This window comes from Ursus americanus, chromosome 4 (genome assembly GCF_024610735.1).
Source record: "Ursus americanus isolate L20-20 chromosome 4, mUrsAme1.1.p, whole genome shotgun sequence".
Taxonomy (NCBI): domain Eukaryota; kingdom Metazoa; phylum Chordata; class Mammalia; order Carnivora; family Ursidae; genus Ursus; species Ursus americanus.
Window position 1 is genome coordinate 32,469,133 of NC_142130.1, and position 26,077 is coordinate 32,495,209.

A 26,077-nucleotide genomic window follows, 5' to 3' on the forward strand; every position below is an offset into this window, starting at 1 on the left:
GTAGCGTAACTGAAACCTAATTGTGGGCAATAATTGGAAAATAAATAGAAAACTAAGAAATGGCCAGATTATGCCAGGTTTTTTGTGCTGTACTAAGGAATAAGAGAATTCAGAGACCAATTGAGTCCTTAAAGGTAACATTCCTAGCTTTGGTTGTGCAGTGGTTAATAGTGCATTTATTAAGTTGGAGAACCAGATCATCATTCTGGGGGTGGGGGAATGTTGAGTTTGAGGAAGCTATAGGATACTCAGTTGTGAACATGTCCATGAAGGTAGCTGGATATTTATGTCTGGATTAGGTTTACAGAAGAGGAAACCTCATAAACCCTGTCACCTTTGTAGGAGTTAAGTGAATATGGTATTCTGAGTAGGATGATGGTAGAGTAATGGAGGTGGATAAACAAGAAGTGGTAGACATTTGAGCAAAGAAGTCTGAGAATCCCTAGGAAGACCTGATGTAGTGGCAGTACAACCTTGCATACAAATTCGTGCACTTCGACTGATTTAATAATACAGCACTTGTAATTATGAGAGGGTGCTTTATGCATTTCTGTTCCCATAATGAGATTTGGTGAGTACAAAGATAGTCCTCAAGCCAAAGCTACCATTGGAGGAATCCTGTGTTTCAGAGAAAGCATGAATAGCTAGCAGTTTGTTGGCTGGATCACTGAAACAGCCTCTCCCCAGCATGATATAACTTAAAAACTAGCAACTTGATGTTGACTGGTGCTATTCTCCGTTCACAATTCAGTTTAAAGTCTTCATAGTCTTGTAGTGGAAAAAGCACATGTCCTGAAAGTGATAAATTTGGTTTGGAGTCCCAATTTCCACTAGTTGTGGGATGATAGACTCATTATGTAATGAGCTTTTACTGGTAGAATGCCCCACCCTTGAATTTGAGTACATGATCTTTACCAATGAATTGTACAATCTTGGGGGCTATTCTTTCTTTCCTATCCCCAGTTCCTAGTATAGTAATTTACAGTATTCAGTTCTGGTTAAATGACTGTTCCAGTTCAGTGCTTCCAGTTACCAGTTTTGTTTAATGGGCTTTGGGGGAAATATCCCAATTTACAATTTTTTATAGTTACTCATGGTGTAGATTGAAGGTAGAGTTTGCATAATGGCAAGGATCCACTTGGTCTCTTCCTGGGTTAAATGCAGTTACAATTTTTGTGTTCTTTTTGCAGTTTTTGTGTTTTTTGTTTTGTTTTTTTAAGTAGGCTCCACACCCAATGTGGGGCTTGAACTCACTACCCAGGGATCAAGAGCCACATGCTGTACTGACTGGGACAGCCAGGCGCCCCTAATTCTTGCTTTGTTTTGTTTTATAGAAGTTAAGGGATGGGGTTGAATAGGAACGAACATACTGATTTTATAAGAAATGACTAGTTAAGAGATGGTCCTAAAATTGGTGACTGAGGATAAAAAGTAAAAATGAAAATTATATTCCATTCATCTTTTATACAGAGGGCTAAGCCATTAAAGGTTCTGCATCAGTTTGTTTGTTTAAGCCACCAGCCACCCAGTGTGGATGTCTATCTTTAGGGTGAGTAACTGAATTAAAGAGCAACGGCCTCATATCAACATCTCCTTACTATTCCCACTGGTCTTCTACAGCCCAACTCACGTGGCCCGCTAAACGGCATTTATTGGCAGGCTTCCCGCATTGAGACGCGACGACCGTGATGCAGTTCTCATCCGCGGCGAACTGGTGGGTGATGCTAGCCAATCAAAAATTGTCTTTTCGCCGGCGGCCAGGGGCGGGGCTGGCGCCAGGGTGGAGACGTCACGTACTCCATGGTAACGACGCTCGGCCCAAAGATGGCGACCGAGTGGGATGGAGTTGCAGGTTCCTACGGTTCAGGCCCTGCCCCTAGCCAGTGGCTCTGGAGCAGGTCTTTATGGGTCCGAGGCGTTTTACTCCTGTTGGCCGGCCTCTGGGCAAGCTCCGCATCAATTCCTGTCTCCTTGGACAGTTCCCCTCCCTGCCGGCACCACGTCCCCTCTGAGACTGAGGTAGGGCGACGGAGGGGCGGGAGCGGGCTCTGTGAGGGTAAAGTAACACGGGAGGCGAAGATGTAGAGGGTAGTTGTTGGAACGAGGTGTGTTGGAGAAGAAAGCGAAATTGGGCCAGAAACTGAACTCTTGGGGGGCTGGACCTGCTGTTGTTGCCAGGTGGACCTTGGGTCCTGAGGCCTTGACCTACCCCTGCAAAAGATGTCGCTGGAGGCTCTTGGTCAGCCAGGAGAAAGAGTTCAAGGACAGACAACACAGTAGATAAGCAGTACAAGCAGGAAAGTTTCTTAAAGTCAAAGTACACTCTAGAGATGTGAGAGCGGGTGCGCTCAAGGTAGTTTTGAGCCCACTGGGTTTGGATTTCTGTTATTGACCCCAGAAACAAAGGGGTGGGATATTCATTACTTGAAGTGAGGATCTCTTAGAAGCAAGGTGGTCTCTTCCAGGAATATAGGTTATACCCCTTTTCTTGCCTTATTTGCCCCATAAGGAACTCTCGTGGAGATTTCGGAGGTGGAGCTCCTTCAAAACCGCAATGCTTATGATATAACAACTGTATAATGAGCTTAGGTCACTTAAGCGGTCAAGATGGCAGTCCCTTGTGGTTTTCTTTTGGAGGGCTTCCAGGACAGGTCCCTTCCTCATTAGTTGGCCATGATTTCCTCTTTGCTGGCCTGGCAGCATCTTGTTAGAACTTAACTAACTGCCTACTCTAACAGTGTTAACTCTTTCTTCACCCAGCAAAGTGGCTGAGTTAGGCACTCAGAACACGATGGCTTTCTTGTGCTGAGACTTGTAGTTAGGTAGTTGTAGAGTGGTGGTTTTCAACTTGAGAGTGCATCAGAATCACCTAAAGGATTTGTTAAAACACAGTTTGCTGGCCTACTCCCCCACTTTCTGGCTCATTAGGTCTGGGATGGTACCCCAAGTTTGCAATTCAAGTTGCCAGATGGTTGATGATGATACTTGTCCAAAGACCACACTTTGGGAACTACTTACCTAAAGGTTTTGGAAGACGTTGATAGGAGAACTAAAGGCGTTGGAAGGATATTGGGGGTTCTCTGTAGACAAAATTCAGGCTTATTTTCAAGTTACTTCACCACATTGCTTGCTTTACCCTGTTCTCCTACCCCGCAAGTGCCTGCCTCATTCACACTCTTTTTCTTTCTCTACATTCTTTTTTTTTCTTTTTTTAAAAGATTTTTATTTATTTATTTGACAGAGAGAGAGCACAAGCAGGAGGAGCAGGAGAGGGAGAAGCGGCTCCCCGATGAGCAGGGAGCCTGATGTAGGGCTTGGTCCCAGGACCCTGGGATCATGACCCGAGCTGAAGGGAGACCCTTAACCGACTAAGGCACCCAGCACCCCTCTCTCTACATTCTTTTAATCCTAGTTAAAGTTCCCTGAGTTCAAGACAGTCAGCTGAAACCACTCCAGCAAAATGCTTTTTCCATTTCATAGCATCTTTTATCCAAGTACTGCTGTGTGGAGAAGGTTTATTTCTCAGGCACTTCTTTGTAGTTTTGCTTTTGTAGTTAAATTTTAAGGTTCCTTCGAATGAGGTTTATGTCTTTGATTCCTCCACAGTGCTTAGAGAGCCCACAATAATCACTGTTCTTTGAGGAAAAGAGATAGAGTACCTGGGGCAGGGCGGCATGTTATGATTGATTCTATAATTTGTCTTATTACTTTATCAAGAAATACTGATCTAGAAATTTTCAGTTCAGCCCAGAAATCTAAGACCACTCATTTTTGTGGTAATTTCCAAAAAGTTCTATGCATATTGTTCATAACCATATGTGCCAAAATACTAAGTTTGGGGCTTGTAGCTATAGTCCAGCTTTTATCATGACACTGCATTTTGGCTGAATTTTATTTATGTTTTAGTCTCTTAGCAACTTTTAAGTTTATAATACAGTATTGTCGACTGTAGTCACTATTATTTATTTATGAGTTGCAAGGTTGTACCCTTAAATAATATATCCCCAACTTTCCCACCCCCAATGAATTCTTTAAAAAAACATAAAACAAAAACAAAAAACCATGCATGTATAACCCTGTGCTTCTTTCTTTGAATTTAGATTACAGTAAGAGAAAGCTGTTCAAAGAACTGTAAAATCTCTCCACTAGAGGGAACCTAAATAGGTGTTTCTTCTAGTGATTGTTGTCCAGTGTTCAAAACTCCCAATTTATATTTGAACATCTCCGTGAATAGGGAGATTATCTCCAGAGGCAGCCCCTCGGCTTTTTGGAGATCACCAGTATAAAGGTCTTCTTTTTATAGAGCTGAAAACTCTTCCTGAAATTTCCACCCGCTATTCCTGTTTATGCCTCTTGGCTAAACAAACTCAATTGTGATAGTGCTTCAGATATTAAAAGCAAGCTATTAAGTTCTTTTTGAGACTTCTCATCATTAAGAAATTTTCCTAGTTCTTCATAGACTATGTAATAACAAGTTCTCCTAACCATTGTCTTAGCTTTAACCTAGACATAAAGTATAGGCAAGAATTATTCATTATACTCATGCTGGCTCAGTTGGTAAAGTGTGAGATTCTTGATCTCTGAGTTCAAGCCCCATGTTGGGTATAGAACCAACTCAAAAAAAATTTTTTTGACACATTTAACTTGTTTTCAACTAAAACCTCTAAGTTTCATTTTTTAATTATGTAAATTAAAGCCAAAAAAACCGAAATAGTGTAATGAACTCCCATGGACCCATCACCCAGCTTTAACTCTTACCATATTCTCACATTCTTGTTTCATATACTTCCACCCATCCCCCATCCTCTCACTTGTTGTTACTTTTAAAAGTTTGTTGTTGGGGCACCTGGGAGGCTCAGTCGGTTAAGCATCTGACTCCTGATTTCTGCTCAGGTCATGGTGTCAGGGTTGTGAGATCAAGCTCCATGTGGAGCTCGGTGCTGGGAGTGGAGCCTCCTTGGGATTCTCCCTCTCTCTCTGCCCCTCCCTGCCCTTAAAAAAAAAAAAAGAAATATTATTTTAAACTTTTTTATTTTATTTTATTTATTTTTTTTTTAAAGATTTTATTTATTTATTTGACAGAGATAGAGACAGCCAGCGAGAGAGGGAACACAAGCAGGGAGAATGGGAGAGGAAGAAGCAGGCTCATAGCAGAGGAGCCTGATGTGGGGCTCGATCCCATAATGCCGGGATCACGCCCTGAGCCGAAGGCAGACGCTTAACCGCTGTGCCACCCAGGCGCCCCTATTTTAAACTTTTTAAAAAAAAATAATCTCTGTGCCCAGCATGGGGCTCAAACCCCAAGATCAAGAGTGGCACGCTCGGGGCGCCTGGGTGGCACAGCGGTTAAGCGCCTGCCTTCGGCTCAGGGCGTGATTCCGGCGTTATGGGATCGAGCCCCACATCATGCTCCTCTGCTGGGAGCCTGCTCTTCCTCTCCCACTCCCCCTGCTTGTGTTCCCTCTCTCGCTGGCTGTCTCTATCTCTGTCAAATAAATAAATAAAATCTTTAAAAAAAAAAAAAAAAAGAGTGGCATGCTCTACCAACTGAGCCAGCCAGGTGCTCCTAAAAGTTTTCTGGTAAAATTTACATATATTGAAATGCAATAAATGCAATCATGTCCTTCACATGAAACTTGTAATCATATGATATAGAACATTTCCATGTCTCCAGAAAGATCCCCACCCCATCTTGTGCCAGTTGGTCTCCCCCATCCAGATACCCCAGGCAACAGTTGTTCTCTCTTTTTTTCTCTTTTTTTCTTTTTTTTTCCACATGAGATTAGTTTTGTCTCAGGAACCCTGGGTGGCTCAATCAGTTAAGCAACTGCCTTCAGCTCAGGGCATGATCCCAGGGTCCTGGGATTGAGTTCTGCATGGTGGTCCTTGCTCAGCAGGGAGCCTGCTTCTCCCTCTGCCTGCCACTCTCCCTGCTTGTGCTCTCTCTCTCTCTGACAAATACATAAATAAAATCTTAAAAAAAAAAGAAAATTAATTTTGTCTCTTCTAGAGCTTAGTTTACACAGATGGAATTATGTAAAATATTTTGTTATATTATAGAATACATTGACTACATTGAATTTTCCAGTAGTAAATAATGTAAATAGCAATTGCTTTTTGTGATAGACCCTATTTAGTCTTAACTTAAGGATGTATTATCCTTTTAATATACCTCTGAATTCAGTTTGTTAATAGATTGTTAAAGATTTTTGCATCTATGTTTATGAGAAATGTTGGTTTATAATTTTTTTTTTAAGTGAAGTTTTTGTTCATTCTTTTTAAAGATTTTGTCTATTTGAGAGACATCCCTTTGTTCATTTTCGATACCAGAATTATACTGGCCTCACATAATGAGTTGGGAAGTGTTCCATCTTCTTGTATTTTCTAAAAGAGTTTGTATAAAATTGAAATAATTTCTTCCTTAAATGTTTAGTATAATTCATAATTGAGACCGTCTGGGTGGACCTGCCATTTTCTTTGTAGAAAGTTTTTAAGGTACTCTTACTGAGGGATGCCTGGGTGGCTCAGTGGTTAGGCGTCTGCCTTCAGCTTGGGTCATGATCCCAGGGTTCTGGGATTGGTCCCACATCAGGCTCCTTGCTCGGTGAGGAGCCTGCTTCTCCCTCTGCCTGCTACTCCCCCTGCTTGTGCTCTCTCTCTCTCTCTTTGACAAATAAATAAAATCTTAAAAAAAAAAAAAGGTACTCTTACTGAGCTATAATTTATATAACATAAAATTCACCCACTTAAATGTCCAATTCAATGATTTTTAATAAGTTTACAGAATTGTGCAGCTATCAGCACAATCCAGTTTTAGAATATTTCCATCAGCTTAAAAAGATCCATTATGACCATTTATAGTCAATCCCTGGGGCATCTGGCTGGCTCAGTCAACAGATCATGCAACTCTTGATCTCAGGGTCATGAGTTTGAGCCCCATGTTGGATATAGAGATTACTAAAAATCTATCTGTCGATCTACCCTATCTATCTATCTATCTATCTATCTATCTATCTGTCTGTCTGTCTGTCTGTCTGTCTATCTATCTATCTATCCATCCATCCATCCATCCATCCATCATCCATCTCTATCTGTTTATTTGTCTATCTATCTGTCTATCTAGTCAATCCCTGTTTTTACCTCTGGCCCCAAGCAACCACTATGTAGAAAAGCTTAGATAAATCCAATTTCTCTGATACAAGTCTGTTCATACTTTCTATTTGATTCTGTGCCAGTCTTTGTAGCTTGTGTTTTTTGAGGATTTTATTTCATCTGAATTGTTAAATTTTTTGGCATAAAGATGTCCATAATAATTTATCCTATTGATGTCTGTACAGTCTATAGTGATATCTACTCTTTCATTTCTAATATAGTAGTTTGTGTTTATAGTTTCATCCTAGTCCAGTCTTGCTAGGAGTTATTAATTTTATTAATCATTTTAAATAACCAAGTGTTAGCTTTGGTAATTTAATGATTTTTTTTTAAAGATTTTATTTATTTATTTGACAGAGAGCCAGCGAGAGAGGGAACACAGGCAGGGGGAGTGGGAGAGGAAGAAGCAGGCTCCCAGCGGAGGAGCCTGATGTGGGGCTCAATCCCAGGACTCTGGGATCATGCCCTGAGCCGAAGGCAGACGCTTAACAACTGAGCCACCCAGGCACCCCTAATGATTATTTTTTATTTCACTGTTTCCTGTTCTTTATTATTTCTCTTTTCTACTTACTGTGGATTTACTTTGCTCATATTGTTAGGTGGAAGCAGATCATTACTTTAAGCCTTTTTTCCTTTCCAATATAAACGTTCAAAGATACAGATTTCTCTCTAAGTATGACTTTAGCTGCACTCTGCAGATTTTGACACATTGTATTTTAATTACTGTTCAGTTCAAAGTGTTTTTATTTTCCCTGGTAATTTTTTCTTTAATCTATGGGTTATTAAAAATGTTTGAATACAGTTTCTAAATATTAGGTCATTTTCTAGATCTTATTGTTGCTGATTTCTAATTTAGAGTGTCTTCTGTAAGAATTTAGTCCTTTGAAATTTGAGATTGTTTTATTTATACCTCAACATATGCTATATCCTGTTTAACTTTTCATGTGTACTTGCAATGGATATATATTCTCTAGTTATTGACTGTAGCTTTTCGTACATGTCAGTAAGGTAAAGTGATTGATGGTATATTAAACATTTTCTATATTCTTACAAATTTTTGTCTAATTGTTAAGGTCTTAAAGATCTCTTAAGATTGTAAATTTCTTCTTTCTCCCTTTACTTCTATCACTTTTTGCTTTGTAGACTTTGAATCTGTTGTTATTAGATACATTCATATTTATAATTCCTGATGTATTAACCCTTTATCATTATAAAATATTACTCTTTTTTTTCTGGTAATACTCCCTGTCTTAAAGTCTATTTTGTCTGATATTCATATAGCCACTTCAGCTTTTTTAGAGTGTGTTAGATATATCACATAGAGCTTATGTGATATATCTCTTTCATTCTTTTACTTTTAACCTATCTGTGTGTGTGTGTGTGTGTGTGTGTATTTGCTTTAGGGATTACAATATGTATCTTTGGCTTATTACAAATATTTAACGTTAGTATTGCTTTATCGTACTGACTATGACCTCCTATATGACGTTGAATAAGAATGGTGAGGGTAGATTTTCTTGCATTGTTCCTGATCTTAGGAAAGCATTCAGTCTTCTATTAGTTATAGGAGCACCTGAGTGGCTCTGTCAGTTAAGTGTCTGCCTTCAGCTCAGGTCAGGATCCCAGCTCAGGTCATGATCCCAGGTCCTGGAATTGACACCATCCCGCCTCCCCTTCAGGCTCCCTGCTCAGCAGAGAGTTGGCTTTTCCCTCTCCCTCTGCCCCTCCCCCTCTGCTCCTGCTCTGTCTGTCGCTTTTCTCTCTCAAATAAATAAATAAAATCTTTTTAAAAAAGGAATCTTAGTTGTAGATATTATTAAATCTTAAATATTAAAATCTTTTTTTTAAAGAGCCCTTAAAAAAAAAGAATATTGGTAGATTTTTTTGTAGATGTGCTTTACCATGTGGAGAAAATTACTTTCTATTCCTAGTTTTTATCCAGGATGGATGTTGAATTTTTTTTTTAAGATCTTTTATTCGTTTCAGAGAGGGAGAGAGTGAGCAACAGCACAAGCAGGGACGAGGATAAGAGGGAGAGTGAGAAGCAGACTTCCTGCTAAGCAGGGAGCTGGTCAGGGTTTGATCCCAGGACCCTGGGATCATAACCTGAGCTGAAAGCAGATGCTTAACCAACTGAGACACCTCTGAATTTTATTAAATGTCTTTTCTACATCAAGTAATATATTTATGTAGTTATTCTTCTTTACTACTCTGATATCATGAATTACATCTGTTGATTTTTTTAATGATAAACTAGTATTGCATTTCTGAGATTAAAAGTCCACTTGGGTATGATGTATTACCCTTTTCACATTTTGCTGCATTTGACTTGCTAATATCGTTGATAATTTTGCATGTATATTCATGAAGGATATTGGTCTGTAGGTTGGTTTTTTTTTTTTTCTTCAATAACTGTTGGGCTTGGTGTTAGGGTAATGTTGGCCTCATAGAATGAGCTTGGAAATATTCCTTCTCCTTCCATTTTAAGGAAGAGCTTGCATACAGTCACTACTGTTTCTTCCTTAAATGTTTAGTAGTATTCATGAATGAAGCCATCTCTACCTGAATTTTCTTTATTGGAGAGTTATAAACTCTGAACTTATTTTCTTTAATAGATAATGGACTATTCAGGTTATTCCTTCTTGATTGTGTTTTGATTAAGTTATGTCTTTCAGAGAATTTCATTTCATTGAAGTTGTCAAATTTATGGACATAAGTTTTTCTTAATATTTTCTTTTGATCTTTTAAATGTCTGTGAAGGGTTCTGGTACCAATTTCAGTGTGGGGGGGGTTTTCCACACACCGCCAAGTAACTCTCCTACACAAACTGAAACTCAGTTCTGACGCTGTCTACCCAGTGATAGCATCAGATTCCACAGTTCTACAAGACTCGCCCCTACCCCACCGTATCAGATCCAGTTATAAGTCCAGACTGTCACCTGAGCTTCTGACCAAATGACTACAGATTGGAGTTTCCAACAACCCCTTCCTTGGGTTGGATTAATTTGCTAGAGCAGCTCACAGAACTCAGAGAAAAAATTTACTGGTAGATTACTGGTTTATTATAAAAAAGTATAACTCAGGAACAACTAGGTGGAAGAGATGCATAGGGCAAGGTATAGAGAAAGGGCAAGGAGTTTCCCCCATCAGAGCATTCCATTCTCCAGGAATCTCTTTCATATTGTGTGAAAATTAATAAAAGGGGAAACCTCATTTAGGATGGAGCTGGGAAGCCAGAAAGAGGGAGCTCTCATGCCCTGCCACTCATACTGTGAATTGCAGACCTAACAGGAAGTGATGCACATTGCATGTGGATACTACTTTACTGTCCCAGCAGGAGGAAGAATGTTTTTGCTCCTTGCCTGACAATAGCCCAGCCAATGAGAGACTGTCACAACTTGGCCAGTGAAAAACCATTATACTTCAAACTCCCAGTTTATTCCAATAGACATTTTTCTTATAACAGCCCTCCCAGTTCCCTTTTTTTCTCTATAAAAGAGTATTATTCCTCTCCTTTGTGCTTCAGACTTTCCTATGGTTTTGTTGTAGCGTGCTTGTCCTGGATTGCAATTCTCTGCTATTCCCAAATCCATTTTTGCTGGAAAAATAACCAGCAGTTTTATTTTTGAAAAAAAATTTTTTTTAAAGATTTTATTTATTTATTTGACAGAGAGAGAGACAGCCAGCGAGAGAGGGAACACAAGCAGGGGGAGTGGGAGAGGAAGAAGCAGGCTCCCAGCAGAGAAGCCCCATGAGGGGCTTGATCCCAGAATACCGGGATCATGCCCTGAGCTGAAGGCAGACGCTTAAGGACGGCGCCACCCAGGCGCCACAGCAGTTTTATTTTTAACATTAACAGTGTTCACCAACAGGAAACTCCAACCCCATCCTTTTGGGTTTTATAGAGGTTTCATTACATAGACATAATTGATTAAATCATCAGCCATTAGGGCTTGTACCCAATCTGCAGCCCCTCTCTCTTCATCAGAGATGGAGTGGGTGGAGACTGAAAGTTTCAACCCTCTAATCACATGGTTGGCTCCACTGGCAATCAGTCCCCATCCTTGGGTGCTTTCCCAAAGTCACCTCATTAACATAACAAAAGACACCTTTATCACTCTCTTCACTTAGGAAATTCCAAGAGTTTAAGAACTCTGTGCCAGTAATGGGACAAAAACCAAATACTTACAATATTTCCTATTATAAGTCACAGTATCACAGTTATAAAGTGTGTAGTAATGTCTCCTGTTTCATTCTTGACATTGGTAATTGCTGTTCTCTTTCTCTTGTCAGTCTGCTTAGAGGTTAATCAGTTATATTAGTCTTCTCAAAGAATCAGCTCTTAGTTTTATTGATTTCTGTGTTATTTTTGTTTTCCATTTAATTGATTTTTGCTCTTTATTATCTTTCTTCTTTGAATTTAATTTGCTCTTTTTCTAGTTTCTTTCTTTTTTTTTTTTTTAAGATTTATTTATTTGAGAAAAAAAGAGAGCACGAGCAGGGGGAGTGGCATAGAGAGAGGGAAAAGCAGGCTCTCCGCTGAGCAGGGATCCCAACACAAGGCTCCATCCCAGGACCCTGGGATCATAACCTGAGTCGAAGGCAGACGCTTAACTGACTGAGCCACCCAGGTGCCCCCTTTTTCTAGTTTCTTAAAATAGAAGCTTAGATAATTAATTTGAGGGTTTTTTTTTCCTAAGGTAGGTATGTAAAGCTATAAATTTTCATCTAAACACTGCTTTAGCTGTATCCTACAAATATCAATGTGCTGTAATTTTATTTTCATTCAACTAAAAGTGTTTTCTAGGGACACCTGGCTGGCTCAGTTGGTAGAGCATTGGGGCTCTTGATCTTGGGGTTGTGAGTTCCCACCTTGTGTGTAGAGATTATTTAAAAATAAGATCTTTATAAAAGTATTTAGCAATCTCTTTTACTTCCTCTTCAACCTAGAGATTATTTGTTGTTTGATTTTCAAATATCAGGGGATTTCACAGTTTTCTTTCTGTAATTGCATTCTAATTTAATTTTGTTATGGATAGAGAACATCATTTGTATGATTCAGGTTTTTCTTTATATTTCTTAAGATTTGTTTTATAGCCAAAAATTTGATCTAAGTGAATGTTGCATGTACACTTGAGAAGAATGTACATTCTGCTATTGTTGGGGCAAGTGTTCTATAAATGTCAATTTGGTTAAATTAGTTGTAGTGCCACATAGGTCTCCTATATCCTTACTGATTTTGTCTACTGGTCTGCACTGATTACTTGAGATGAGAGTGTTGAAGCCTCCAGTTATAATTGTGGATTTGTCTATTTTTTCAGTTTTCAGTTTTTGCTTCATGTATTTTGAAACTGTGCTGTTAGATGTTTACACATTTTAGATTGTTATGTTTTCTTGTTGGTTGACCCATTTAGCACTATGTATTGTCCCTCTTTTTATCCCTGGTAATATTCCTTGTTTTGAAATATACTTTGTCTAATACTAGTATAGCCACTCTGGCTTTCTTTTTATCATTGTTTACATAATATATATTTTTCCATTCTTATACTTTCAACCCCTTTAGGTCTTTATAGTTAAAATAGGTTTCTTGTAAATAGCAAATAGTTGGATCTTGTCCTTTTACTTAGTCTGACAATCTCTGCTTTTTAATGGGAATGTTTAGTCTTTTTACATTTAATGAGATTGTTGACATATTTGGATTTGGGTATGCAATTTAGCTATTTATTTTCTGTTTCACTTTTTTGTTTGTTTCTTCTGTTCTCCTTTAATATTATATTTTTGTTCTTTTGTTGACTTTTTAGCTATGTCTTTTTGCTTTACTCTGTAAATTGAGGTGTAATTAAACTACAATAAAATGCAATATATTTTTGAGTATTTGCACTAGTGATTACAATATGTATCTTGTTTTTATGACATATACTTAAAGTTAATATTCATATTAAATGTAGGAACTTTAAAATACTATAGTTTTATTTGAATCCAAGTCATTTGCTTTTTTTTTTTTTTTCTTTCAAGATTTTTGTTTAAGTTATCTCTGCACTCAATGTGGGGCTTGAACTCAACAGCTGTGAGATTAAGAGTCGTATGCTGTACCAACTGAACCAGCCAGGCACCCCCTTTTAATTTAAGTATAGTTGACATACAGTGTTAGATTAGTTTCGGATGTGCAACATAGTGATTCAACAAGTTTATACCTTATGCTAAGCTGACCACAAGTGTACCTACCATCTGTCACCATACAACACTATTACAATATCATTGACTATATTTCCTATGCTGTACCTTTATTCTTGTGGCTTATAGATTCCATAACTGGAAGCCTATATCTCCCACTCCTCTTCACCCATTTTGCCCATCCCTTCACCCCCTTTCCTTCTGGCAGCAATCAGTTTCCTGTATTTATATGTCTGATCCTGCTTTTTGTTTGTTTATTCATTTGTTTTTTTGTTAGATTTCACCATTTTGCTATTGTTATGTATTACCTCTACATATATGATAAATCTCACAATTAAAATTTTCCAATATTAACTTTAAACAGTTAATGTCTCTTAACAAATAAAAATAAAATTTATATGTGTATAATTGTGTTGAGGGTCTCCAGGACCACCTCAGGTTTAACGATTTGCTAGAGGACTCACGGGACTTAGCATATAGTTGTACTCAAGCTAAGATTTATTACAGTGAAAGGATACAAAGCATAGTCAGCAAAGAGAAAAGGCTCATAGAGCAAAGACTGGAGGAAACCAGGCACAAGCTTACAGGAATCCTCTCCTAGGGAAGTTACATAGGATGTGCTTAATTCCTTTGGCTGTAACTTGTAACAACAAGCACAAAATGTTGTCTGACAGGGAAGCTCATCTGAGAGTATGAGACCAGGGTTTTTGTTTGAGGTTGGTCATATAGGCACAATTTTAGTCACTAAAATTTCAGACTCTGAGGAGTAAACAAGTGTTCAGCATAAACTCTATTGTTTACAATGAGCCTACCTTATTTAGGAAAATTTTGTATCAGTGTAGGAAACTGATTACTGTTCAGGTTCCCAGACCTGGAAAAGACTGAATGTTTGTGTCCCCTCCAAAATTTATATGTTGAAATCCTAACTCCCATTGTGTTGGTTAGGAGGTGGTGTCTTTTGTAGGTGATTAGGTCATGATAGCAGAGCCATAATGAACGGAATTAATACCCTTATGAAAGAGACCCCAGAGAGTTCCTCTGCCTCTTACGTGGAAGGACACAGTAATATGGGCTTATGAAACGAGAAGGGGGCCATCACCAGACACCCAGTCTTCAAACACCTTGATCTTGGACTTAATAGTCTCCAAAATTGTGAGAAATAAATTTCCATGTTTATAAGCCACCCCAGCTTATGGTATTTTGTTATAGCAGCCTGAACTAACTGATACAAGATCAAGATACCATCTGGTATCATTTGCCTGACCATGAAGAACTTCCTTTAGAATTCCTGTAGTGCAGGAAATGAATGTAGTACTGGTGATGAATTCTGTTAATTTTTGTTTGTCTGAAATATTTATGTCATCTTTATTTTTGAAGGGTAATTTCATTGTATATGGACTTCTTTTAGCACTTTATTTGTTCCATTGTCTTCTGGTCTCCCCCCCCCCCCCTTTTTTTTAAATTAAAGACTACTTCTTAGAGCAGTTTTAGTTTTACTGCAGAACTGAGAAGAAGGTACAGAGATTTCCCAAATACCTTATTTCCCCTCACATGCATAGATTCCCCCATTATCAACATCCCCAGCCAGAGTGGTACTTTTGTTACAATTGATGAACCTACACTGGCACATTATAATCTCCTAGAATTCATAGTTCACATTACAATTTGCTCTTGATGGGGTACATTTCATGGGTTTGGACAAATGTATAATGAAATGTGTTCATTATTATAGTATCATACAGGGTATTTTTACTGCACTAAAAATCCTCTGTGTTCCGTCTATTCACCTCATTTCTCACCCCTACCCTCTCGCAAACACCGATCTTTTTACTGTGCCCATAGTTTTCCTTTTCCCAGAATGTCATATATTCAGAATCATACAGTATGTAACTTTTTCAGATTGGCTTCTTTCATTTAGTATTATGTGTTTAAGGTTTCTCCATCTCTTTTCATGGCTTGACATTTCATCTTTTGAGCTTTAAGTAATATTCTGTCATCTGGAGGTACCACCCCGGTTTATCTGCTAGCATACTGAGGAACATCTTGGCTATTTCTAAGTTGTAGCAGTTATGAATAAAGCTGCTATAAATATCTGTGTACAGGTTTTCTGTGTACAAACATCTTTGTACATAATTTTTTTTTAAAAGAATGGTCCTTTTTTATTTTTTAATTTATTTTTTTTTTTTTTTTAGATTTTATTTATTTGACAGAGACAGAGACAGCCAGCGAGGGACCCAGGCACCCCACTTAGTGTTGTATCTAAAAAGTCATTGCCATACCCAAGGTTGTCTAGGTTTTCTCTTATAATATCTTCTAAGAGTTTTATGTTTTGCATTTTACATTTGGATGTATAATCCATCTTGAGTTAGTTTTTGTGAAGGACATAAGGTCTGTCTCCAGGTTCTTTTTTAATTTTTATTGTAATTGTCCAGTTATTCCAATAGCATTTGTTGAAAAGACTTTCTTTGCTCATTGTATTACCTTTGCTTCTTTGTTAAAGATCAGTTGACTGTATTCATGGTGGGCTTATTTTTGGGCTCTCTTTTCTGTTCCATTGATCTGTTGGTCTGTTTTTTCCTTTTTTAAAATTTGTAATTGAAGTATAGTTGACATATAATATTAGTTTTAGGTGTACAAGTGAGTTGACAATTACATACATTACAACATGCTTACTACAATAAGTGTAGTTACTATCTGTCACTATAAAATGTTATTACAATATTGTTGACTATATTCCCTATGCTGTACTTTTCACCCCTGTGACTTGTTTATTTTATAACTGTAAGTCTGTATCTCTTTATCCCCTTCATCTATTTTGCCTTCCCCATCTCCCTCTCCTCCGGCAATTACTAGTTTGTTCTCTGTGTTTGTGAGTCTGTTTTTTGTTTTTTGCTTGTTCATTTTTGTTTTTTTAGATTCTACATATAAGTAAAATCATGTTGTCTTTCTCTGACTTATTTTGCTTAGCATGATACCCTCCAGATCTATGTATGTTGTCATGAAGGGCAAGATTTCATTCTTTTTTATGGCTGAGTAATATTCCATTGTGTAATACCACATCTTCTTTATCCATTTATCTGTCAATAGGCATTTAGGCTGCTTCTTTATCTTGGCTATTTTAAATAATGCTGCAATAAATATTTGTCTCTTTTGTTAGTATCACATGTTTTGATCACTGTAGTTCATAGTAAATCTTGAAGTCAGGTAGTGTTAGTCTTCCAACGTTGTTCTTCTCCTTTGACATTGTGTTGGCTATTCTGGGTCTTTTGCCTTTCCATGTAAACTTTAGAATCAATTTGTTTGGTGTCCTCAATATAACTTCCTGGGATTCTAATTGGAATTGCATTGATTCTATAGATTAAAATGGGAAGAACTGACATCCTGACAATATTGAATCTTCCTGTCCATGAACATGAAACATCTCTTTATTTATTTAGTTCTTTATCTTTTTTTCTGGTTAGAATCTCAATTGGCTAATCTATACAACACACTTTAAAATTTTTTTCAAATCTATTCTTCTTTTCAGGTCATAAATAAGGTTCATCTTAAGTCAAATCATGTTGTAAAAAGAGATGTTGATGAACATTTAAGAATCAAGACTGTCTATGATAAAAGTATTGATGAGTAAGTACACCATTATTTTGTCTTTTTAAAATTAAGAATCAAAAGAATCAAAGTATTAAAGATATTTCCATCTGTTACCTGAAGATCATAGATGGAGCTACATGCTAATGCACCTTCAAGATGGAATTAAACTACAAATGCTTTTTAGTCGGGAAAGATGAAGACCATGGGATATGATTAAAATCTGTACATCATAAACAGGTTAAACAGAGCAAGTATGAATCTACTTGGATGTGGTCATAACATACCTGTAAGGCACCTCCTCAATAAGTACTTAGAGGAAAAATAAAAGGAAGTACTAATATATACAATAAGAACATTTACAAAATTATTAGCCAGAGAGATAATAGTCTAATCTTTCATTTAGTTTAAGAAGGGTTCCGAAAATAGATAAATTATGAATCTATAGTCGTGTATGAAGAGCTATTAGGAGTAATTGATGTCTTTTCCTCTCCTTAATTTCCCAGAAGAATGAGATAACATGATCATGCCTAGGGTTGTGCTTTCATACAGAGTAAACTTAAATGTTTATTGAGGTAAATTGAGATTTAGGGGACTAATACTAGATCCTTCCACAAAGCATTCCTTGGGGATCCTGCCAGTTATATTCTGAACAAATGAGACAGTGCTGTGCGCATGGTAGCAATTCTTATGTTTTATGTCTTCGTTTTCAGATTGCTCCCTGAGAAAAGATACCTTGTAAAGGTATGTGATAAGTACTCATGGCTTGAATTTGATACTTAAAATGGGTACACTTTATTATATATAAATTGTACCTCAATAAAGAAAATATATACATGACTGTTTAGCGAATGAATGAATAAAAGGTGTTGGTAATGACTGTATTTATCATTTTCTTCGAAGGCGTTTCTGGGATGCACTCACCAAAACTGTGTCCTTATTTGATGCTAAATTAGTCTTCTCATTTTACAATTTAATAGTTAATCAGTCTTCTTGTTTTCTTACTTGTTCTCTTATGTTTTGTGGGAGCAGGACATGCTAAAGATAGGGTGAAAAAGACAATTTTTGAAATACAGTGAGACCACTGTTGTCTTGTGGAAATACTCATTCTCCTGAAGATGGACATATCTGATTATATGATAAGCCAAAGTTGTTTACAGAGGTGCTAACTTCAACAGTTTCTTAGCTGTCACAGAGTCACACATGCACGTTAAGCCAATTCATTATGGGTCACAGAAATTGGTGAGATTAAAGTAGATCCTCTTTTTGTTTTGAATGTTATTTTTTAAAAAGATTTTATTTATTTATTTGACAGAGAGACAGCGAGAGAAGAAACACAAGCAGGGGGAGTGGAAGAGGGAGAAGCAGGCTTCTGGCTGAGCAGGGAGCCAGATGGAGGGCTCAATCCCACGACCCTGGGATCATGACCTGAGCCAAAGGCAGACGCTCAACAACTGAGCCACCCTGGCGCCCCTAAAGTAGCTCTTCTAAACATAAGATTTTCTTAACACAAATTACCTTAATGTTGGAATCATCTAATTTAGTCCCAAATTTGAAGTAATTTAGATTAGTTGAGATTTATGTATTCTAAATTCTGTTTAAGTGGAGATAGGGAGAAAATTTTTCACTGAGTTTTCTTTCCCCAAACTCAACTAAGAAAATAAGGAAATTCCTTTGCTCCTAGACTCATTCTCTTGCCACACAACCTTTGACTAACTAGCGTCTGTATTCCAGAATTGTAAAGTGTTCCCCTTTTTTCCCCTCAGACATTAATATCCTGTGCTTACTTGTTTTAAATATATTTGTCCTTTAACTATAATTCTGACTTTTTTTTTTAACTTTTGTTTAGAACAAACTTTTTCCACAAGCTATTTCTTACTTAGAGAAGACTTTTCAGGTTCGTAGACCTGCGGGCACTATCTTACTTAGCAGGTATGTCACATTCAATACAGGTCATTTTCTTCAGTTGTTTAATACTCTGACCTCCCTATTCTGCCAGTATGACAGATTACAAAACTCATACTAGAATATTTTATTATGTTTGTCCTTAGAGACCAAACTGCAAGGTATTTAAAAGGAATAAGAAAGCACCTGTTAGGTAATCATTCTTTCCCTGATTTTCCACTATGAGCTAACCTGCTAGATCTTTTCCTGGGTTGTAGTCACCTGTTCCCCACGTCCCCTTCCTCCCTCATGTGTCTACAGCAGAGGCTTATGAAATATTTGGGAGTCTGAAAACCTTAGGAGAATTTCACTTGAAACCAAAATTCTTTCTTAGTCCACTTTCTAACAAAAATAGTAATGATTATTTATGAACTAATATAGTAGCTGCTAGGTTTTTTAAAGGTTTTTAACTGCTGTGAACTACTTTTCTTTCTTTTTCTTTTTCCTTTTTTTTTTTTTTTTGTAATTAAATTTTGATGTACAAATGAACTGAAGACAACGTGCAACAAACCGATACTTACAGAAGGAAAATGATCCCCATAGATACTGTACTGGGGAATTTGCAGAGCATACAAAATGCGGCCCTGTTATAGTGCCCGAGGAGCACCTCCAGGTAATTCATCCTACTCGTAGTAGTGTTTTTACTCTTTAGGATAAACTGAGGGAGGTAGATTTTGAATCTGTGAGTGTCACTAAGAGGTTCTTATAGACTTAAGTTCAAAAGCTTCATTTTTCTATCGAAAGTAATCTTAGTTAGCTCATTTTATTCTTTCATTTGTTCTCAAATGGATTTGATGATACTTTCTTCCCTTTTTTTTTTTGGTTTTTTCTTTTTTCAATGTATCTCTGGGGCTGCTGAATCATTTCAGCTTAGAACTCTATCTTTGTCTTCCAAAACATCTTTTAGCAGGTATATACTCAGTATTTTTGAAGGGCAATTTGACATTATCTCTTAAAATAAAAAATATGTATGGTATGCTTCAACCCAATTTGGAAATGTGTTCCATAAAAATTCTTATAACTCTGCAATAGATGTTCAAGGGTATTCTTTGCAAAACTATAAATATGTTTATATTAGTATTAAATTATGGTATGATCCGATAAAGGAATGCTATGCAGTTGTTAAAGAATGAAGTAGATTGTTATATACTGACTTGGAAAGACATTTAAGCTCTTAAATTAAAAAAAAAAGTTGGAAATCAGTATGTGTAGTTAGCCTATTTTATTTAAGAATTATAATCAATAATTCAACTTAATAAAACTGAAATAAAAACATAAAAAATAAAAAAGTGTATGTCCATACGCAATAAAAAATTATGGAGCAGTCTAGAGGTATATACATACTAAAGAATCTGGAGCCATACCAAAATATTAATAGTTTTCTTTAAGAGTTGGGGGGGGGCTCTTCTTTGGTAAGTTATGTGTTTTTTGTAATGTTCTGATTTTTCATATTAAGCATGTATTACTTATCCGTAAAAAGATAAAAATTTTAAATGTGTATACCAGAAAACCAATTTATTATACATATACATTTAAAAATATGATTGCCTTAACTGTTTTTCTCTATTGAACTGTGTTCTCTGGTTACTTGTAGAAAATGAATATATTACTGAACATTTACTTCGTAACCAAAATTAAGCATATTTACTTTGTAATTTTTTTAATTAAGTTATATGAAGCTCAGTAAGGCTTTTAGAGCCCTATATATTGGCACTAATACAACTAACTTACTTAGCTTTCATTTCTTTTCTCAGATTTCTTGGGTATGTATAAAAGGTTTTAGGGACACGTTTAAAAATTAAAACAACTTGTTAATTAATTACATATCCAGCTCTTTCCCAAGAAATTTAGAGGCATTTTGTAGACATTTTAAGACACATTCCTTTGGGGACATGGTTGGATCAGTCAAAAGAGCATGCAAATCAATCTCTGGGTCATGAGTTTGAGCCCCTCACTGGGTGTAGAGATTACTTAAAAATAAAATCTTAAGGGGCACCTGGGTAGTGCAGTCGTTAAGCGTCTGCCTTCGGCTCAGGGCATGATCCCCGCGTTCTGGGATCGAGTCCCACATTGGGCTCCTCCACTAGGAGCCTGCTTCTTCCTCTCCCACTCCCCTGCTGTGTTCCCTCTCTCGCTGGCTGTCTCTCTGTCACATAAATAAATAAAATCTTTAAAAAAAAAAAATCTTAGAAAAAAGAAAAAGATATTTCTTTGCTTTTTTCCTAAGGTATTTTTTGTTTTTAACTTTCTTGGCTTCTCTAAATTCTGCTTCTTCCTTCTTGATGGTTTTGGGGGGGGGATCCTGATTTTTTTTTTTTTAGTACATGAGTGGTCATGGAAAAGAATGTTTAAAAATGACAACTTTTTTTAACACTATTAATAGGTTAAAGTAATTGAACTGAAAAATTATATGTATTAGAGAAACAAAACTAAACAATGTAATGAAATGGGAATTTCTGTTTCTCTATAAAAGCATCACTTACACCTAAAAAAATCACTATTTACTGATTTTTTAATTTGTAATTTGGAGATTATAATTGGGAGCTTGGAGAGAAGAAGAAGTTCTCTAAAAAGCAGATGTTACAAGGGCAAAGATTTGATTAGAAAACTAGAAATAAGAATGATGTTGAGGTGACTTTACCCTTTAAACTTATCTTTAAAAAGTAAAGATGACTTTAACTTTACTTTGTATATGCTTGTATTATATGAATTCTTAACAAGATACGTGGATTACTTTATGATTGAAAATACATTTCCATTAGATACAAAGCTTTTTATTAATTGATTTTGAAATAGGTAGATTCACAGGAATATGCAATATATGTGTGTGTGTGTATATATATATGTATATATACACACACACACAGAAAAAGGTCCACTGTAATTTTCACCTAGTTTTAAAGTTTAAAAAGTTTAAAATCTTTTCCATTTCTGTCTTTTTTTGCATCCTGGTTGGCTGCCCTTAAAAATAACAATTGATTGTTTTAATTAAGATTATATATTTAAAATCATTTATAAAGGAGAAATTTTAGTAAAATGAATTCAGAATTAGAGATAGGAATTGGGTAGAGGTAGGAATGGATTTTGATAAAAGTTGAAGGGTAATAAAAGTTAAATCATGTGAATTTAGAATCTAGATTCACTATAAAATAAAAGTCCCTACAGCTAACCTTGTCTCTGGTCTGATTTTCTGTTGCCCACCATGGGCACAGCGATGCAGGGTCTGCCGTGGGGGTAAGTGGTCCTGTGTAGCAGTGGGTGTGCAAGACCAAGAGGGCGTCCGGGATGCAGACTTTGTTCTGTATGTTGGTGCTCTGGCCACCGAGAGGTGCAGCCATGAAAACATCATCTCTTATGCAGCCTATTGTCAGCAGGAAGCAAAAATGGACAGGTAAACTTTCCCCTGAGACTTATTTTCCAAGAGCTAATATGGGAACTCTTAAAAACAAATCCTAAGTGTTTAGAGTACAGGATGTTTGCATTTTCCAGATTGCCTCCAGTAATAAGAAACTACACTGCTTGGATGGGGGAGTGGAGTGGGGGGATGGTAGGGCTTGGGGGGTGGGGGAGAATGTCAGGTGATAGAACTGTTATTCATATGGTAATGTCAGTACCACCTCCAAAGAAAAAGTCTACTGTGGAGACATTCTTTGGAAGTAAATACCTCTCTCAGGAAACAATTTTAACTTTAATTTTAGCACCTCTGTGCTAAATCTGTAAGATGTTAAAAATAACTGGTCATCCAATTGTATTATTTGCTATGTCCTTCACTTAGATAAATTATCACTTAAAATATTTAGAGGCTCTTTTTTATTTACAAAAGATTTTTAGAAAATTTCCCAGTGAAGCAGGCTTGAAATGAAATGTTATTATGTTTACAGAAGATTGCCTGTCACACTCCATACAAATCAAAGGTATTAAAAATTGCCATGTCTCAGGATAGGTTGTAACATTCTCAAATCTAGGAGAGTTAATGTGACCGGTTCATGTGTATATTAGGACCATTGCTGAGGTCTTAAACATTCATCTATCTGTCAAGACTAGCTGACTTTAAAGAGCCGTTTCATTTCCATTGATGTATAGTTCATTTGACAAAAAAAAAATGGAATTATTAGTTGAACCAAGTAGGCAGTACAAAAGAAACACTGGTATATGTTTACCTAAAGGTGGTAAAGATATGGTCAAAATCAGCATCATGGTTTATGAAAAACAGTCCGTTACTGTGATGCTATGTAACTGATGATCTATGAAATCTCCCCAGAAATCTTTAGCTTCTAAATGTTGGGAATGCTTAGAGTCAAATGATTGAATGTATTACTGAAAAATAAATATACAGAGGTATATGTCTTGAAAGTATAAGATAGTGAGTTAGATGTTATGGTACAAAATGACATTTGATATTTACCAAAGACTTTTCTTACCTTTGTCAATGTTTTATAGAAAAATATAGGTTAGCACCTGAAATTAATATGCACTGTATGTTAACTAACTGAAATTTAAATAAAAACTTGGGAAAAAGATAAAAGTATAAGTTAGTAAATATAATACATATTTTTCTGGAATATAATAAAAAATTCAATGTCTATTTTAACAGGCCAATAGCAGGATATGCTAACCTGTGTCCAAATATGATCTCTACCCAGCCTCAGGAGTTTATTGGGATGCTGTCCACAGTAAAACATGAGATTATTCATGCCCTGGTAAATTTTGCTGTTAACTAGTGTTCTTTTCTTTGTGCTTTGATTTTCTCTTTATTATGCTCTCATGTTGATGTATATGTTAAATTTTGGATTCTTAGATTTACGTCAATAAAACCTGTATGATTAGGCCTCTGCCAGTAGAGAATTTTTAATGATTAAGATAGTGGCTAGGTTGAGTTATACTATCTAAAATAAGTAAACAAGTAAATTCACTGGCAAACAGGAGTTTTAAGAAAATGATTACTGTTCTTAAAAGAAAAAAAAATTTAGTAATTTAGAAAAATTCACTTTCCTCTCAAGTGCTAATTGATAATGCTAATTGTAGATCTTATCTTTTTCAGAGATCTGATTTCAAAAGTCCTCTTGAGCTGCTTAGGCTTTCTGAAATTTAAATATACTAAATGATTCAGAACCTTTCCATCCTTTTCCCCAATTTGTCCAAAATAGTGAACTTTTATGGTATGTCCCGAAAATTAAAGTTATCTAGGGCCCTAGGAAATGTTCTCTTGATGCCATTTGTGTATTTACAAAATAGACGGTAGTAAAATGCAGTAATTGAGAGAGAATAGATCATATAGATTTTGGTGTGAATCTTCTTAACTCTACCCCTGAAAATCTTTGGGATCTTGTGTAAATTATTCAGGCTTTGTAAGCCTCAGTTTCATTTGTTAAAATGAAGATAAGAGTAGTATATACTAGAGTGGATTTTTTTTTCTTGGAGATTAAATAAGATAAAACAGAAATGCCCTAGCACCATGCTATAAACAGTAAGGTGTTATAAAATTAGTGACAATTATTTATCAGTCCTACTTAGTGAGCTGTCATGTATGACCTTGAAAAGCAAGCCTGTGTTTAATTCAGCGTTGAATACCTCAGTGAAACTCCAGTGTAACCAGACAGCATTTATGTCCTTCAAGTAAGGGGATTCTAAAATGAATCATTTCTTTTTCTTTTATTTAAAAAAGTAAGCCAAACCTGCTAATTGAGGTGAAAGACAAGGATTATTCTAAGTATGATCTAAAAACTATAGATACTTGATGTTGAGAGAAACAAAGAAAAACAACAGATTTTAAGTGTAGTACATAAGTCAACATGAATGCAGAGGTCCTGGGCATGAGATAAATTAGGTTATGAACAAGCAATTCACAAAAGAAAAAATCCAATTGACTGAAAAATGTATGAGAAGGTATTCAGACTTACCTTAGCAGTCAAGGAAATCTCAGATTAAAGCTAGATGCCATTGACTATAAAAGCATGTATGAGAAGTTAGGCACATTGACTTCAAGGTAGTGGTTACTTCTAGGAAGAGAAGGAGGAAAAAAGGTTAGGTAATGGGGCTTCAGCTATATTTACTCTGCAGTGTTTTATGTCTTAAAAGTTTGAAGAAAATATGGTAAAACTAACATCTTAAATACCCTTAGAGAAGATGTATAAGTGGGTTTTTTTTTGTTTTTTTACTTTTTGTATATTTGAATTATTTTAAAGACTGTAAAAACCTATGAAGTTTTAAATATTAGCGTAAGTCTAAAAACCATCCTGAACGATGGTAAGAATTAAATGTTTAACAGAGATTCCCTGTAAGTTGTACGTGCTTGTAGCTATCAATTACAGTTACCTGTGGTGCCTTGAATACCTAATAAGTCTTCTGAGATGTGAGTGTTTAGAAACATTTTCAACCTGATAGAGTGGGAAAAAATGTGTATTTAGAATATTATAAAAGATGAGGCAAATTATACTATTACATTTTAAGCTTTGTATAACTTAAGTGAATTGTATATTAAGAACTATTCACATTTTCTTAGCTGACTCAATTAAGTGTCCTTTGCATCTTCAGAGATTAAAAAAGAAGAAATGCAGGAATAAAAGAATAATCTGGATTCCATTAATCATTTTGGCAAGCCTTGAATGACACAGAGGCCCCAGTTGTGTAAGCAAAGAAATTTGCCAAAGAAATTGGTTAATTAAATGATCATTTGTGATCGTACTTATTTAGATATGAGCTATAGCATATTCTCAATGTACAGAACATACATAAATAAGTAGTTACAAAAGTGCTTTGTTTTAGTTACTAGATTAGGAAACACAGCAAGAAAGGAAATCTCACTAATGAAATAGGAGAAATCAAATGGCAATAATTTTTTTGTGTGTGTGCCCATTTTCTCATCTATTTTGGGAGGAGAAGGATAGAGAATGGGAACCTTATGTGGAGTATCTATTATCTCATTAAAATTGAAGATGTCTTAAAAATAGTATTTAAATTGTGACTGTAAATATAACAAATTCACATTGCAAAAAAATTGGGGGAATGTGAGTGATTTTACACATTACCCTATCATCAAAAGAACCACAGCTAACATTTTGAGATATGTTTCCATTATTTTTTCCTAAGTGTACACACACACACATACACATTTCCAGTCTTGTTAAGTACAGATATATATTACATGTGGACTTTAGGATCAGAGACTGAATTTTTACAAGTGTGCTTAATTGCCCACCCCTACTCTAAACTATATTGTTAG

The 26,077-nt window shown here is 36.2% G+C and overlaps 1 protein-coding gene across 3 annotated transcripts in view; it reads left to right on the forward strand.

Annotated features, from left to right (window-relative positions):
* Positions 1–1,187: 1,187 nt before the first annotated feature.
* The window catches only part of LMLN (leishmanolysin like peptidase), a 78,666-nt gene continuing 53,776 nt past the window's right edge, over positions 1,188–26,077 (forward strand). The window contains exons 1-7 of one of the 3 annotated variants that reach the window (XM_045812584.2): positions 1,188–2,019; positions 16,853–16,950; positions 17,625–17,655; positions 18,761–18,843; positions 19,351–19,468; positions 22,068–22,246; positions 23,450–23,555. In XM_045812584.2, coding sequence (XP_045668540.1) covers positions 1,801–2,019; positions 16,853–16,950; positions 17,625–17,655; positions 18,761–18,843; positions 19,351–19,468; positions 22,068–22,246; positions 23,450–23,555 — 834 coding nt within the window. In that variant the 5' untranslated portion in view covers positions 1,188–1,800. Of the gene's footprint in view, positions 2,020–16,851; positions 16,951–17,034; positions 17,656–18,760; positions 18,844–19,350; positions 19,469–22,067; positions 22,247–23,449; positions 23,556–26,077 lie in introns of those variants that run through there. The other 2 variants (XM_045812583.2, XM_045812585.2) reach the window with 2 other exon arrangements.